Raw genomic sequence first — 15,753 nt, 5'->3', positions numbered from 1 at the left:
CCAAATGATTTTTCAAAACCACAATTTTGAAGTGTATACACACCACAAAACAAGCAAGCTTCTACAACTCATTCTACACCAAACTGCCTATACAGGCTGCCATATCCTGTACCATGCTGCAAACAGAATGTATTTCCCAAACTACAACTCCAAATGGGATGCTCTCAAGCCTCAAAGATTTTGTGCATTTTTTGTTTTGAAGACCACAAATTTCAAATCTATGCACTTCTTTCTGCAAAATTGGTGCGAACGGCAAGATGCCATGGCTTGACTACACGTAGGCAAGGCTAGTCGAGGGAAAAATATTGCATCTAAAAGCATGAAGAGAGCACACCAAGAAAAAACGTGCAAAATTTTGATATTTGGTTGTCCCTTTTTATGTTTGTACATGAGTTTAAGTTATACACAAGTGACACTTCAAAAAAAACTTATGGGCACCCTAGGCAACTCGACAGCTGGTGCTACACTAGCGACTTGCACTACATGTACATGTACTTGCTAAAGCAAGCTAAAAAATCCACAAAAAGAAATTTTACTTACAAAGACACAACATAACATAGAAATTTTCTTTTCATGTGTCTAGTAGCATTTTTGCTACTTTTTCTTGACACTTTTTTGCTTCATTGTTTCATTTTTTAGCACTTTATTGCTTCCAACATGAGATGCTAATGGCAATTGGACTAAAGGACTAAAGCGTAATCATAGCCCTAGGTGATGTTCAAAATGAATGGAGTATTAAGACTATCACTAAGAGTCTAGGACCAATGAGAAATGATCCCACATTAACCTAAGGTCAAGGCCAATCACCTATGATTAGCACACATAAAACCTAATTTTTTGATGAGTTAATTTTTACAAAGCAAAGTGTTAAAACTTTAGGATGCCTAGCTTTCGAACATGAAAAAACCATAGCTTAGAAGCAAAATTTCACTTAATCCAAGCATAGAGAATGAAGAGATGAACAAAAGAGAAAAAACATGGAAGGATTACACCTATTCATGCTCTTTTGGGCATCCTTGAGCAAGCATCCCCTTCGTGTAGAGAAGCCTCTTGATCCTTTTTATTTGCAAAAAAAGATTTTTGAAGCTAAGTGTAAACACAAGCTACAAAAGCCAATTATTGAAATCCAAAAGCACACAAAAAACATTAATGAAAACCTAAAGCTAGGGTCTTGCATACCCAAATATGCCAAAGGGAAAAAACCCAAGGGAAAAAAATCCCTTTGGTTAAGCACATGACTCTCTTTGATAGAAAATTTATGCAAACATGAGAGATAAAATGAGCTTCTACATAAGCAAATTTTATAACTTTTACCATCTCTCATGCATGACTCAAAAATTAACTAAGTGTTAGCTCACTTGAAATATGGAATTTAAAACAAGTCAAGAGCTAAAAAATAATGCAACTTTGATGAAATGAAGTGGCTCTCGATAGCCAAATTTTATGATTTAAAGCTTTTTAAAAAGTTGGCTAACAACTAGCTCAATCAATTTTACAATTTTAGAGCATGCTATGAGCTAGAGATGACTGCAACTTGATGAAATGAAAATGAATGGCTCTCACTAGCCAAATTATGTACTTGAAAGCTCAAAAAAGTTGGTTAAACACTAGCTCAAAATGAAAAAAATTAACTTTTGACCAGGCTATGAGCTAGCATATATACACTTTTAATCTAAATAATTGGAATGACTCTCAGTACCCAAATTTTGCAAAATGGCCCCTTCTTGGATCTATGAAATCACACACCTGCCACACCCCTTCAAAGAAAGCTCAATTGTTAGTGCTTTTAAGAAAACTCTCAACTTTAGTGCTATGCAATAATTTGCAATCAAATCAAGCACTTAAAAATGTAACATTCAACTCTAATTTGAAGTACTTGTCTCAACCATGCACTATCAATTTAACTTCTCAAACAAAGCTCTCATGTAATGCCCAAAAGAATCTTTTCATTTTCTTCATTAGGTCATGCATAAGCCAAGAAGATTTGTGCAATGACGCTTATTATGCATGGAAAATCTCACAAAATTAACACGCACAATTGATGCTTTGCTTGCTTGCTCTCTTAGTTAAATTTGGCATACAAAGCCGAAGTGAGAAAACAATATTGTTCAAGGAATTCTCACAAGATGAGTATGTTTGCACTCATGAATCAATTTTATGATACCTGACAAAATAGATAATGTCATAAAAAGATCTTCACATTTGAACCTCGTCTCATGAGTGGCCAATCAAGGCTCATATGCCTATCAAAGCTTGCAAAGCTAGCCGTAACGACAAAAAATAACTCCATCAAGTGCAGCCAGATCCCTTTAATGCAAGATTGCTAAGCAGTCAAATTGTTAATCATTTGTAAAAAATTCATCTTGCTTCTTTTGTGTGAGAGGAGCTTCATGACTTTTTGATCAATCTCCAAGTCCCTTTGAACACATTTCTGGAGAGTATGATTACTTGACATCAATGAGACTCTCAAGTTTTTAGGGAAAAGTGGGTGATCCTGTGGGAATCACCTCCACTAAGAGAAACTTTTTTTTTTGGAAAATAAAAATAAACGCTGAGGTTACTTTATTTTATCTCATGCTTGAACTTGACATCAATGAGTGTTCATGACTCAAGTTTTTAGGGAAAAGCGGGTGATCCTGTGGGAATCACCTCCACTAAGAGAAACTTTTTTTTTTGGAAAATAAAAATAAACGCTGACGTTACTTTATTTTATCTCATGCTTGAATTGTGGCAGTATGCAAGGACAAGTTGCATGTGTGGCACTGTGGTGTTTTGCATTTGTGGGACCAGTGGGTCATGCTGATTCAGCAAGCCTAGCCAAGCTACAAGCAAACAGGCCTAGCCAGTGGGCATGAGCTGCAAACTTCTAGTGCGCGCGCGCGCGCGTGTGTGTGTTGCACCACTACGAGCAGTAAAAGTGAATCCATTAGACCCCGCCATCATGTGTGTGTGTGTGTGTGTGTGTGTGTGTGTGTAGTTTGTGGTTTGGTGACTGGTCTTAAAATAAGTCAATCAAGTCAATCGTGGGTGGGTTTAGGTTTGCTAAAGATGGCTGCCAGAAATGATTAGTAGGTTTTGGGGTGTGTCAACCACTTTTATGAAGTGATTGGCAGCATCAAACAACACAACAGTGGGTTTTAGAAAGCTGTTTACGAGCTAAGAATTATGTCTGTATGTGTAATAGTGTGTGCCAACAAGTAGTTAGCAAATTCCAATGAAACACATGGTGGGCTAGTGGTTGATGGGGCCAGGTTGGCATGGCGAGAGCATGCAGCTGAATAAAAATGCAGCAGGCGGAGCAGAATTTGTGCCGCCCATTTATATGCAACAAAAGCGGGGTGGGACCAGCAATCACGTGGGTGATTTGGAGCTTTCAGAAAACAGTTTGTGTGTGGAGTTTCTCTGGCTAGCATTAACAGCAAGCAAGGATGCACCAAAAATGAGCATGGTGGTAAAAGTGCAGCGTGCATCTAAAATCGGCAAAGCCTAGTCGGCAACTTGGCATCAAGTAATTGAGCGCAAGGCAAAGGGAGCCTGTTATCAATGGCTTGGTGCAAGCATGCTTGGAGAAATGACCTACTGAGCTAAAAGTGGCAAATATGGTGCCCTCTGTCCTTATAGAAACTTCCCCTTTCACACACTCTCTAAGAATTATCAAGGAATTTTTTATGACAATCACTTTTATGCACAAGAAATCCACCGACATTTGAGACCCAAGCATTGTGAAAGAGCTTCAATTTGTGACCACTTAATTCAATAATCAAATTACTTCTCCTTGCAATGTCTCACACTATTATCATTTCAATAATTGGCACAATTGTGTCATAAATGCAATCATTAAGTCCGCTCTTGACCCAAAATGATTTAGGAACACACATCACATAATGGAACAATTACGCACCTATAGTTCCATGCATTCTCTCTTCTCTTGTTCTCAATTCATGATTCCTTGTACGTACAATTTTCTTTAAAACACATGTATGCACAAAATATCAAAATGCCTCAACTTACTTCACATTTTCACTTATTTTGCAATGCAAACCAATGGGGTAACTTCCCTCATTTTCCAATCCAGTCCGAATTAACAATCATCACAGAATTAATTGCTCATATCTCATTTCTCTAATCATCCAAACCCAGATTTGTCATTTGGTTTTACAAAGCTTCATGCTTGTACTTATAGAAACTCATGAATCACATCTTCATGAAATTTTTACCATATCAAATTGGCATACACATCAATGGTAATAAAATCATCCTCAATTGTATACAATTGAGTCATACCAAGTCATTTGATCATACACACCAATCTTTTAGGCCTTTCAATAATCATAATTGGTAATTGCTCCCAATTATTCATCCCTAATTTGGATATCCAATGCCATTGAGTAGGCACACACACCCAAATTTAGACCAAAATTTTATGCAAATAATCCATCAATTTCACATTGTAATGCTCAAATTGCAAACTCAATCAAGCATAAGTGAACGCACGCATGCTCAATTTCTAAAAAATTCACACTATTTTGATCCAATCAAGCAATGCACACACTCAAAAATTAAGCACAAAAGATCAAATTTGGTTCAATTGGCAATGCATTTAGGCTTACACCTAATGATTGCACACACTTTTGATGAACATTTCACAATAAAAAATCATTTTGGTGCTCCAATTGACTATCAATCATTGAAAATCAAGTGGCCTTGGATAGGCACACACACTCAATCTTTGCCCAAATTTTTGGCAATTAAGCTTATCCAATGAGTGAATTAGCCTAGCATACGCATCAACTACATGATTGCATACTCATGTATCATCAATTTCATCAATTTTTATGTATGCACACATTCAAGATTAGGTGCACACACACTTGAAATTTTTGACAATTTTTTCCCTCTTTGGTGCATGCACACACACAGTGATTTTTATGCACAAACATGAATTCTTGATGAGAATTAAGCATTATTTTGATACACACAAAGTTCATTAGTCACAATTTGACTATCAATTTCATTCAAAGTGTATCAAATTAGGTGCAAAGTGTAGGTCAATTTGTGTTACACACCTAATTTTAGCAAATGATTAACAACATTGAACCACATTAATCAATCAAGAATTGACATAACAAGTGAGTGCACTTACATCGTAATTACACTCCAAACTCTTCCTTTGCTCCACGCGAAGTTGCATCATTACACACACAAGTGTGTGCACCATTAAATCGGCTCCAAAATTGACCATTTGTAGGTCAAAATCAAACACTCAAATCATCGAATTAGGCATAAATTGGTACAATTAACTTGATGAGAGTGATGATTCCACCTCTTGCAGCAAGGGGATTTAACATACTTTACACTTCAAATGTTAGTGGTTAGGTTAGCAAGGTTAGTCAAAATTAGTAAAAATTAACATGAAATTAGTTCAATTAGCATAGAAAGAAGCAAAATTAGTAAGGGTTAGCATGAAATTAGTGAAATTGGGGGTGGAATTGGGGGTTTGGGGTATTCATAACTCAACATTAGAATCAATTTTTGGCACAAACATCATCAAATTACACCAAAAATTGAGTTACACACACTCAAAGACCGAGAAAATTAGTAGTGAAATTACTCTATTCTACACATCCTAAACTCACTGGCTTAGGTTATCGATCCCCGGCAACGGTACCATGTAGGGAGGTGTTGTAGCACGACCTAATCGCAACCCACAAAATTGTTAAATCCGTGGATCGACAACCTGGCTAGGGCATGGAAGCATGAGTATAGGATGTATAGACATAGAGGATTCAAGGGATCCTTCTTCTCATCATAGAGAGAATCCATGGAAAGGGATTCCTCTAATCAACTACACATTACTACTTGCTAATCACTTGTACACAGTCATGTGATTGAAATTAACCTCTCACATCAATCACTCTAATCACAACTCTTAATCACACAACTATACAAGCATGCAATTAACATACCTACTCCGTATTAGTGTGTCCATTCCGGTACATCCCCTCGATGCGACTACATATGCACACACACTAAGCGCACACCTTGTAGAGAGAGAGGAAGAGAAGGAAGGCATAGTCCTAACACACCATGGCCAAAGTTGTGGATAGAAGAGATTAACTCAAAAAAGGGATTAGAGATCTACCATCACACTAATAAAATCTCACTCCACATAATCAAACAAAGGAGACTAATAAGAAAGAAAGTGTTATTGATTATTAATAATCAAGAGCTACATGGGCATGGAAAGCCCGTGAGCCTCATGACCATCCACTCTACAAAGAGGAGAACTCACCCAAGAATGACTTCTCATTAAGCATAGGGCTCTTTTATAGCTTTGGGCCTCAAACCCTTCAACTATGGGATAAAATTGAGCTCTTTAGCCTAAACTTATACAACTTTGAAGCTCCTAAATGAGCCCAAGGCCCTATACAATAAACAGGAAATATTGTGCACTATAGCACATCTTGGTGCATAATTGGTGTAGCCTGTGTTAGCCCGCTGCTAACATTGACCACTTACTTTTAGGCCCTTCCATACCCACCATTTTAGTCTGCATGGCATCCACCCATTTGCCCCTTTAATAGTCTCCTTTTTAATCCCATAACAAATAAAGAGGCCCCCTTAGACCCCATTCCCTTCCCTTTTTTTTTTAATAGCAAAACTCACAATTGTGGGTGAATTATATTGATAGACCCCATTCCCTTCCTACAGGATAGATAATTAGATGGTACATAATCAAAAAATTAATAAACAAGATTGATGGGTTTACAGAATCAAACAAACTTGGTTTAAGACTTAAAAAAAATAACACGGTTTCCTTATATTTTGTTTACCTAACATTGATGTTTCTTTTACTACCATCATCTTGGACAATAAGTATGCTTCTTCTTGAGATTCTCTGGTCCTTCACATTCATGTAAATACACAAAAATCCTAAAAAGCATCAAAAGGTGCCTTCCTACTAGGAAAATTTTAGACACATGACTATGAAGTACCAAAACTGCCTAAATGAAAAAGTTCACTTCCATAATGTGGCCTTTGAAATCCCTTTGAAATCCATCAAAAAGTAGACAAATTGAACTAGATTTGGACATAAGATACAAGCATACCATTCTTGTTAAGTTATTTTATCAATATTGAAGAGATTGATACTTCTAGCTTAAAATAAGGCCGATTCTCATAAAATGGAAAAATCCTTCAAATGTTGTGTTGTAGTTAGCTAAATGGCATATTAGGTGCCTAAAAAATCACAAAAGAAGATCTATATACTATGGAATCCATGCACATGCTCAAATGTGTCTTTGGATTACATAAACATTGCCCAAAAAATTCATTGAAGTGTAAATTTTGTCACTAAAGCAGCATGGATATATTTTTATATAACCATAACATCAAATATAACCATTACCTATTCTTTAAAAAACCTAAGAACATGTTGAGAACTTCATAGTCTAGTTATGTAGCACTCTAGAGCTCACTAAGAGCAGTTTTAAGGTGAAATAGTAGCAAAAATTGGTACACCTTTTTTTTGCATAGTTTACATTGAAAAGTGCTTTGTAAACAAAAACCTAAAGGTAAATTGGCATCCCAAAAAAATTACTGAGTTTTTTCAGCTCATAACTTCATGGCTTTTAAGCATCTCAGAACCTAGTTTGCATCTTTGCAACAATGCTAGAAAGTTTCTCACTTAAGAGAACATAAAAGTGTCATATGACCAATGTACTTTTTAAACAAGTTTGATTATGATTCATAGGAAATTTCTACGCTTGCTAGCATGCTTGGATGATTTTGTGGTGAGTTTTGGATTGCAATTGCAATGTTTTGATAGAAGAGGCTCGATTGGTGGGAACTCGCAGTTTGTACACCATATGTCATTTTTTATTTTGGGGTTAGCGTAGGTAGTTGCTTACAATGCTCAATAATGAGACACTCGATATTTATTGATATCTCATTGTGTTTGTGAGGGTTTACATTTGCATAGTTTGATTATGCTACAAATTGTTTTCATATGGGTATTTATGCAAAAATAGCAAGCAAAAAAGTAACACATTAGTTAGATTTTTACAGTTTTTTGTAATATATTGGCTGTGTAATTGCCTTAGAACTTTTCCTAGCACTTATGGTTAGTTCTTTGATCCTCCATGCCTAATTGGTTTGACATAATGTTACTATGTAGGTATCACTAAACAACATCACACAAGGACTGCTTATACCCCACACACACACACACACACACACACACACACACACACACACACACACACACACACACACACACACACACACACACACACACACACACACACACACACACACACAGTAGTGGTGCATCTCAAGTTATAATCAACTCTTGCAAGTCAAGAGAGTTGTGAAACCATGGTAGAATTGGCTTTTAACATGACACACTCTGATGTACTCTTATAAAGCTCAACCTCTAACTCCAATGTATGCAACAATGAGTGAGACCTTGCATGCATTCATTGATATTGCTTCTTTTAAGGCTCAATTACAAACAAAAATTTTAATGCTTTAAAGACCTCCGTTCAATAATAGTAATAGTCATATATATTTAATTTCTAATTATTTGATATTATTGTAACTTGATTGAACAAACAATTGCTATGATCTCAATTCTCAACGTTTAAGTGTTTGTTGTACTAACTCATAAGTTTCTGAAACTTGCGATATCAAAGAAATTGACACATTCTCACAAGAAATTTAAACCCAATGATAACTTCTCTTGATACATAACTCTAAAGAAGCAATGAAGAAAAGCTTGCAAATGTGAATAGCTATGTGAATTCGCTAGCACGGAATGCTATCAATAAACCATCTCAATATCTTCAAAGGGGCCCTTGTGAGCTTCAATGCCAGATTTACCAGCAGAACGCAACAACCACAACAAGGGCAAATGCATGAGAAAATAGTACTGCACAACCGAGAGTTATGATCAGCACACAATTTAATCGTGAGATCTTAGGGCAATCAATAGATGAAATCATTTGAAACACTTTCAAGAAAAGTATAAAAACTAGTATTTCTATTTTTTCTATACATGATGTTTTTTGAATCGTCTCTTTGTCTCATCACATTGATAGAATGAAAGCCATATTATGCTTCGAATAAGTCCATGGAGTAAGATTCTTAGCAGAGAAGGCTTCATTAAAGTGTATTCTCACATCCTTGAGAAATATGTATACATAAGGCATAATTATAACATATAAGTAAGCACATCTTTTGGAGAGAGCCCATTCAGCATAATGTCAAAGAGACAAGTAATACAAACATCAAATGCATGGCAAATGCAAGGGTGATACGCACATTGACCATCAAGTCCTTAAGTTCTACCCACTTTTACAAATACAACTTACTCTTTGGCACAAATACAACATACTCTTTCGCCATACTATATGACCATAAGATACAATATTGAATGGTCCTTAAGAGGTCTCAAAAGAACTGCCAACTACTCTTTGGATGATGGGTACCTTCTTTACAAGGGTAGAGTCTGTATCAGGGTTGCTTTTGGGCGGACATTTTACTCGTTTCAAGATATTTTGCCCTTTTTTGACCGGTGAAAATGTGAGCTACCCTTCAAAAGATACACTCAAATGTCCAAGGAAATTATAAAATCGTTCAAATTTTTACGGCACTAGTGCCAGTCAAAAATCAATTGTGGTTTGTATCCATTTTATTGGTGATAAAAGACTAGATTGTAGGATATAAATTCTAATACGTTGTATTTTTTGATAAGATCGTACCGTACTTGTCCCCCTGCCTCTTGCTGAGCAAACTTCAAAGATGATCAAATATGCAACACCTTTTGGGCAAATGCACTTTAACTTGCGCCCAGAAAAACACCTCATGAGCCATGTAAAACAAAGACAGCCTAGATATCCTACACATCACGCGTGGATGCACTTGTAAGAGAGAGTAGCTTCTCTATCACAAGAAGATTTAGAATTTTTCTCATGTAGGAAAACGGAGTCTTTTTCAGTGTTTTTCATACAATGCATAACATCATGAGCTTCTGTGGGGGAGGCATTGCATACCTAGCTAGGTACGATTTGGGGCTTGGGACCACCAGTCCCCCCCCCCCCCCCCCCCCCCCCCGGTCCCTTGCCCCCAATCATACCTAGCTAGGTATGTGGTGCCGCTCCACAGAAGCTCATGATGTTGAGGTAAGTCTCAATGTAGGAATTATTGTGAGAATTTGTCCAAAACTTCTTGTGTATATATAAGTCTAATGCGTGAGGTACAAGAGAAGAGAGATGTGGATGGTGCTAGGGCTTACCCGGCAACCCAAATGACTACACCAAGCAGAGAGAGGAAGACACCAAGCACGGCAAATGGTAATCCGAGAATGAAAGCACATGGCCGGCATTGCACGTGATTGCTCTCCTCATGGTGGCTGTGGCTGTGGCTGTGGCTGCTGCTGCTGCTGCTCTCGGAAGCAGACTCTTTCCCCTTCTTTTCTTTGCCCGTCTTCTTGTCCTCCTTCTCATGATGTCCCATGTTACCTAGCCTGTGCTTCTCTTCATGTGCATGGGCTTCTGCGCATCATCTCCTTCTCTCTCTCACCACTCAGGGTTCATGGAAGAGAGAGAGAGAGAGAGAGAGAGAGAGAGAGAGAGCGCAGCTGTCGAGCGTGAGGGAAAATCGCACACGTCGTTTAAAATCTAACGACCTTTGCCTCGTCAAAAATTCAGTAAGAGAGTGAGGGTCGAACCCTCACCCATGTTCTAAGTTGAGAGAGAGAGAGAGAGAGAGAGAGAGAGAGAGAGAAGAAGAAGGGGAGAAAAGAGACTAAGAACAATCCCAAGAGACCTCAAAGATATGATTTATCCGTGACAAGTCTTGAACTCAAGACCTAATACTCCAAAGGCAACGACACTTGGGTGATAGAAAAATGGTATTCTAGTTTCCTCTTGTTATCACGCACGCACGCACGCACCCATGAGAAGACAGATTTTTACATCATAAAAACAATCCCAAGAGACCTCAAAGAGAGAGAGATAGAGAGAGAGAGAGAGAGGGAGAGAGAGAGATTTCTTCAAATTTGAGGACCAAAGTCCATGGAGAAATCTTCTCATTGAGTTAGGGTACATTCACACGGTGCTACATGCGTCGTTTTGTTGACGCCATTGGATTTCTCCTTGCATGAACCTGCAAAAGCTGACGAAGACAACAAGCCACAAAAGTCTGTCGTTTAGCAGCCAACATTGATGAGTGGAGGCCAACTTTGCCGTTTTTGGTAGAGTGGGCTTGGGCAAGGCTAGAGAGAGAGAGAGAGGGAGCAATGCGCACCTAGATATCGAGTATCCCCAGCCTTCCACCTCCAAGGCCAAGCACGTAGTGCATATTTCGCTTGATTTGTCACAGATGTTGTGCTGCAGCTTGCATGCGTGCAGCGCACACACACACACACACACACACACACACGCACACAGAGAGAGAGAGAGAGAGAGAGAGAGAGAGAGAGAGAGAGAGAGAGAGAGAGAGAGAGAGAGAGAGTACCACCATCGAGCTGTGTGTGTGTGAGACATAGAGAAAGATCCATACAAATATCTCCTTGGATGTGTGGAAATAGAATGAGAGAGAAAGAAACATTTTGTTGTCTTATCTTTTTCACTATGTAATCCAAACAGGGATCTCATTAGATACTCCGTAATGAGATCCAAAAACAAGGTTTGAGGCACCTACTACTGCTTTGAGCTGGTGGCTATGGATGCGAGGACCCAAGAAGAGATCATAGGTGTAAGCAACATCTACAAATAGGTCTGATACTTGTTTAGCCAAGGGATTTCAACCTCTTCCATGAATTTAAGATTTGAACCAGACCTCTTTTGTTAGGGTCATAGGCAAAACCAAAATGTAAGGACACATCAATCAAATGTAAAAATTGTCAATGGATCATTCTCAAAAAGATATGGATCCATGTACCGCAATCTTGGGGGCTTTAGAAAATCATGTCTCTTGAAAAGTGCCTTAACTAGAAAGACTAGCATGGTAGCTATTGGTTTTGGATGCCAATACCCAAGAAGACATCATAGGCATAAGCAATATCTACAGTCATATCTTAATGCTCATGGCCAAATCCACCACGGACATGGATTGTATAAGTTGAAATTTGACCATGAAGCTTAAGCATTGAAGCATGGATCTTGGTTGGATTTGCATTCATAGCCAAGAGTGTTGGTGTAGGCTCTCAACTTCTCAATAAGCTTGGAGAAGGAGATGGAGCTCTTGCACTTTGCACCTCACACCAATATGTGTGTGTGTGAGGGGGGGGGAAGAGTATACCCCCCAAACTTGCCCCTAGCTTCCTTGGTTGACCCCCCCTTGTAGCTCATGCTAGAAGTTGACTGGACCCCTTCAAGCTTAGCCAATCACATGTAGAGTGCATATCAAGCAACCATACTAGCCTTGGGACAAGTGTCCACCTTTCCCCTTTTGAGAGAGAGGCCTTGATACATGCCTAAACAATTAATTAAATTAGCTAAATTATCATTGGATCCCTTGAGAGGCCAACCAATAGTCTTTAGGCACCTTATGAGGGCAACATGGAGAGGAACTTGACATGTGTCCATGTTGCTTCTGTTAAGTATAGAGCCTGATTTACCCTTGTAATTTTCTGTGGTAAAAGCGCACATTTGTAAGGCCCACATTATGAGGAGAAGCCATCGTGCGTAAAGGAAAATCACTCGCCGGAAACCAAAAATTTTCACGGCAAAAAATCAGCCCCCGAGACTTTTTTCCCTTGCCGAAATATTCCTTTTCGCCGGAATATTATGGCCGGACGGCGGCCGGAAAGTGGTCGGAAAACAACCGTCGGTTGGCCGGTGGCTGGTGGTCGGAAGTCAATGGCCGGTGGCCGGTGGCCGAATTCAAAAGCGGATTTGTCTACACAAGGGCGGCCACACATGGGCGGATGTGTCCTCTCTCTCTCTCACTCTCTACTCTATAATCTCGTGTATGTATATTTGTCTCTCTCTCCATTAAGTAATCTACTCAATTATCTATTTAGCTACGTCTTATTTCCTAACAACTGGTATTAGAGCAAGGTTTGCTCGTAGCTAAATTATCTCAAGGAAAGGATTCCTTGAATTGAGTGGGAGTTATGGCGGAGGAAGGGAAGCTCAAGATTGAGAAGTTCAACGGCAAAAACTACCAACATTGGAAGATGCAGATTGAAGACTATCTCTACAAGAAGGATCTCTATTTGTCACTAGGCTGTCTTGCGAAGAAGCCCGCAACAATGGCAGATGAAGCATGGATTGTCCTTGATCGAAAGGCACTGGGAACAATCCGGTTAAGCTTGGCGTCAACGGTGGCCTTCAATGTTTCGGAGATGAAGACCATGGAGACTTGATGAAGTCACTTGACGACTTCTACGAGAAACCATCGGCATCCAATAAGGTATTTCTTATGAAGCGCTTGTTCAATCTAAAGATGGCGGAGAATGGTTCAGTTGCAGAAAACCTAAATGACTTTAACACAAACATAAGTCAACTTCGATCGGTGAAAATCAATTTCGATGACGAAGTGCCAGCTCTCCTTATACTATCATCTCTATCGGATAGTTGGGACAGCCTTGTGATGGCTGTAAGTAATTCTATTTCTAGCACAAATACTGTTAAGTTTGATGATGTTGTGGGTGTTCTCCTAAGCGAGGAAATACGAAGGAGAAGCACAGGAGAATCATCAAGTGTTGCACTGTCAGTAGAAACAAGAGGAAGGCCTAAGGAGAGGTTCAAAAACCAAAAGGGTCGTGATCGCTCAAGACGGAGCAAGTCACGCACAAAGTCAGTTCTTGAATGTTGGAACTGCGGCAAGAAGGGCCACATCAAGAAGGATTGCTGGTCCAAGAAGAAGAAGGAGACAGAGTCTCAAGACAACAAGCCAATGAGGCGATCCGGGGCAGGCAACAAGAAAGGCAACCTCTAAACACCCCTCAAGGCTCCCGTGCTGCTCAATTGGGGCTAGGGCAACCACAAACACAACAAAACAACAAACCCACAGCCAAACCTAAACAAGATAGGGGCACCACCTAGTTATGGTATGCGAACTAGGACGCAAGAGAGATTTTGGCACAACCAAGAAGATGCACCACACAACACACACAAGCAACCTCACACCAAGACACACATGAAATGGACCAGAGAGAGCTAGAGCAAAGGGAAGAGAGAGAGGAAAGGATCTTGCAACCTCACACCAAGACACACATGAAATGGACCAGAGAGAGCTAGAGCAAAGGGAAGAGAGAGAGGAAAGGATCTTGCGTAATACCTTATTTGTGACTTGCAAATGGAGATGGTTCGTTATGATGCTATCGTAGAACTTGTACAAAACTCACTCAATGCTTAGTGATTGCTAAACATTGCCAAAACACACACACATTGTCTTAGGGTGTGGGAGACCTCTCACCACAATACCCTCTTACAATGGACAAAAAACTGGCAATGAAAAACACACTAAAACACTTTCTAAAATCAAGATCAACCGATAAAAACTCAAAATACACAAGTCACCTTGAATTCACCAAACCGTATTGCACAAATGGAAGGACGAAGATTTGAACGTTGAATCACGCCTTTGATACACCAAACCTCAATTTATTGATGATGAAAGAGCATATACAGTAGTGGTTTTGAGATTTGTGGAACTCACGCTCTCTCACTTGCAATGTGTAGCATGAAGGCTTCTCTCACACCAAGAGTGAAGCTCACAAGTGGTTGCTACACCTAAGTCTCTCCTCACGCATAGAGTGTTGGGGTGTTATGTGAGATGTTGGAGGTTGTTTTACAAGAAGGAGAGGGATAGGTTGGAGACCCCTCACTAAGATTATTGGAAATCCTAATTTACAAGCTAACAAATCAGGATTATGATTTTTTTGAATATCAAAACATTGCGGGCCTTCTTTGTCTGCTTGAGTCATGGGTGTGGGCTCAAAAGAGAGCAGTATTGATGGTAGATAAGGTGAAAGTAAGTAAGGATAGACAGAGAGAGAGAGAGAGAGAGAGAGAGTTACTATACACATGTTTTGAGGTGAGGTGTCTTTTATGGTTAGGTCAATGGCTATTTTGTGTTAGTATGTTAGTGGTTAGTGTTAGTAATCACTAGAAAGTTAATGATATTTTTACAATGGGTAGAATGGGGTGGATGGTTGAAGTAAGATGGTTGAATGAAGTGAGAAAATCCTTGTGATGGTGAAGCTTGAAGAAGTTTTGGACTTACTTGTGTAGGTTCTCAAAATGACTATCGATCTTCTTCTTCGTCTTCCCTTCTTTACGCCACCGCCGCCAAGGTTGATTATCATGATGAAAATGGTAATTCCATTGATGAGATCTCTTGATTTTCAGAGGTTAAGCATGGTACACATGCTGAATTTATGTATATACATAAGGGTTAAGATGGAATTGTACTTTGGAGATAATAGAGAGAGGCATGGAGATGGTGTATGTACATGTGGAGCTCATATGAGAGCTATGGAAGTAAGCGGGGAGGTTAATGGTGAAGAAGGTGAGAGAAACCATTCAAGGTGTAGGTTTGAGTGAGGGATTGAGAGGAATGTGTGTGAGTGTGTGTAGAAGTGTGGAAAGAGGTGAGAGAAGACTATGGACTACTTGTGAGAAAAGTAGGCAGATTGGGGTCCACTCAAAAAATCATATCTCACCGCTGATAGCTCCAAAAATCATGAAACAATTTGAGGTGATTATTCAGAGCGTGGGCTACATTTTCTCTTTTGACCAC

At 39.2% G+C, this 15,753-nt stretch overlaps 1 protein-coding gene across 1 annotated transcript; it reads right to left on the bottom strand.

Moving 5' to 3' along the window:
- Nucleotides 1–8,723: 8,723 nt before the first annotated feature.
- Nucleotides 8,724–10,587, bottom strand: LOC147465810 (signaling peptide TAXIMIN 2-like). The gene is made up of 2 exons (XM_086512505.1): nucleotides 10,295–10,587; nucleotides 8,724–8,929 (listed from the first exon to the last, which is right to left on the bottom strand). Exons 1-2 carry the CDS (start codon nucleotides 10,513–10,515, stop codon nucleotides 8,806–8,808), a joined length of 345 nt encoding a protein of 114 aa, XP_086368631.1. The 5' UTR covers nucleotides 10,516–10,587; the 3' UTR covers nucleotides 8,724–8,805.
- Nucleotides 10,588–15,753: the final 5,166 nt, after the last annotated feature.

Source organism: Adiantum capillus-veneris, chromosome 1 (assembly GCF_014529385.1).
Source record: "Adiantum capillus-veneris isolate H3 chromosome 1, ASM1452938v2, whole genome shotgun sequence".
In the NCBI taxonomy this organism is placed as follows: domain Eukaryota; kingdom Viridiplantae; phylum Streptophyta; class Polypodiopsida; order Polypodiales; family Pteridaceae; genus Adiantum; species Adiantum capillus-veneris.
The sequence above is the reverse complement of the archived record's forward strand: the minus strand, read 5'-3'. Positions and strand labels throughout refer to the sequence as shown.

Bases quoted from the DNA above. Each gene is read 5' to 3' on its own strand.
- LOC147465810 (XM_086512505.1), bottom strand. From the start codon at position 10,515: ATGGGACATCATGAGAAGGAGGACAAGAAGACGGGCAAAGAAAAGAAG. The intron at 8,930-10,294 runs GTAAGCCCTAGC...TCGGTTGTGCAG, and splicing joins GTAGTCATTTGGGTTGCCGG to TACTATTTTCTCATGCATTT.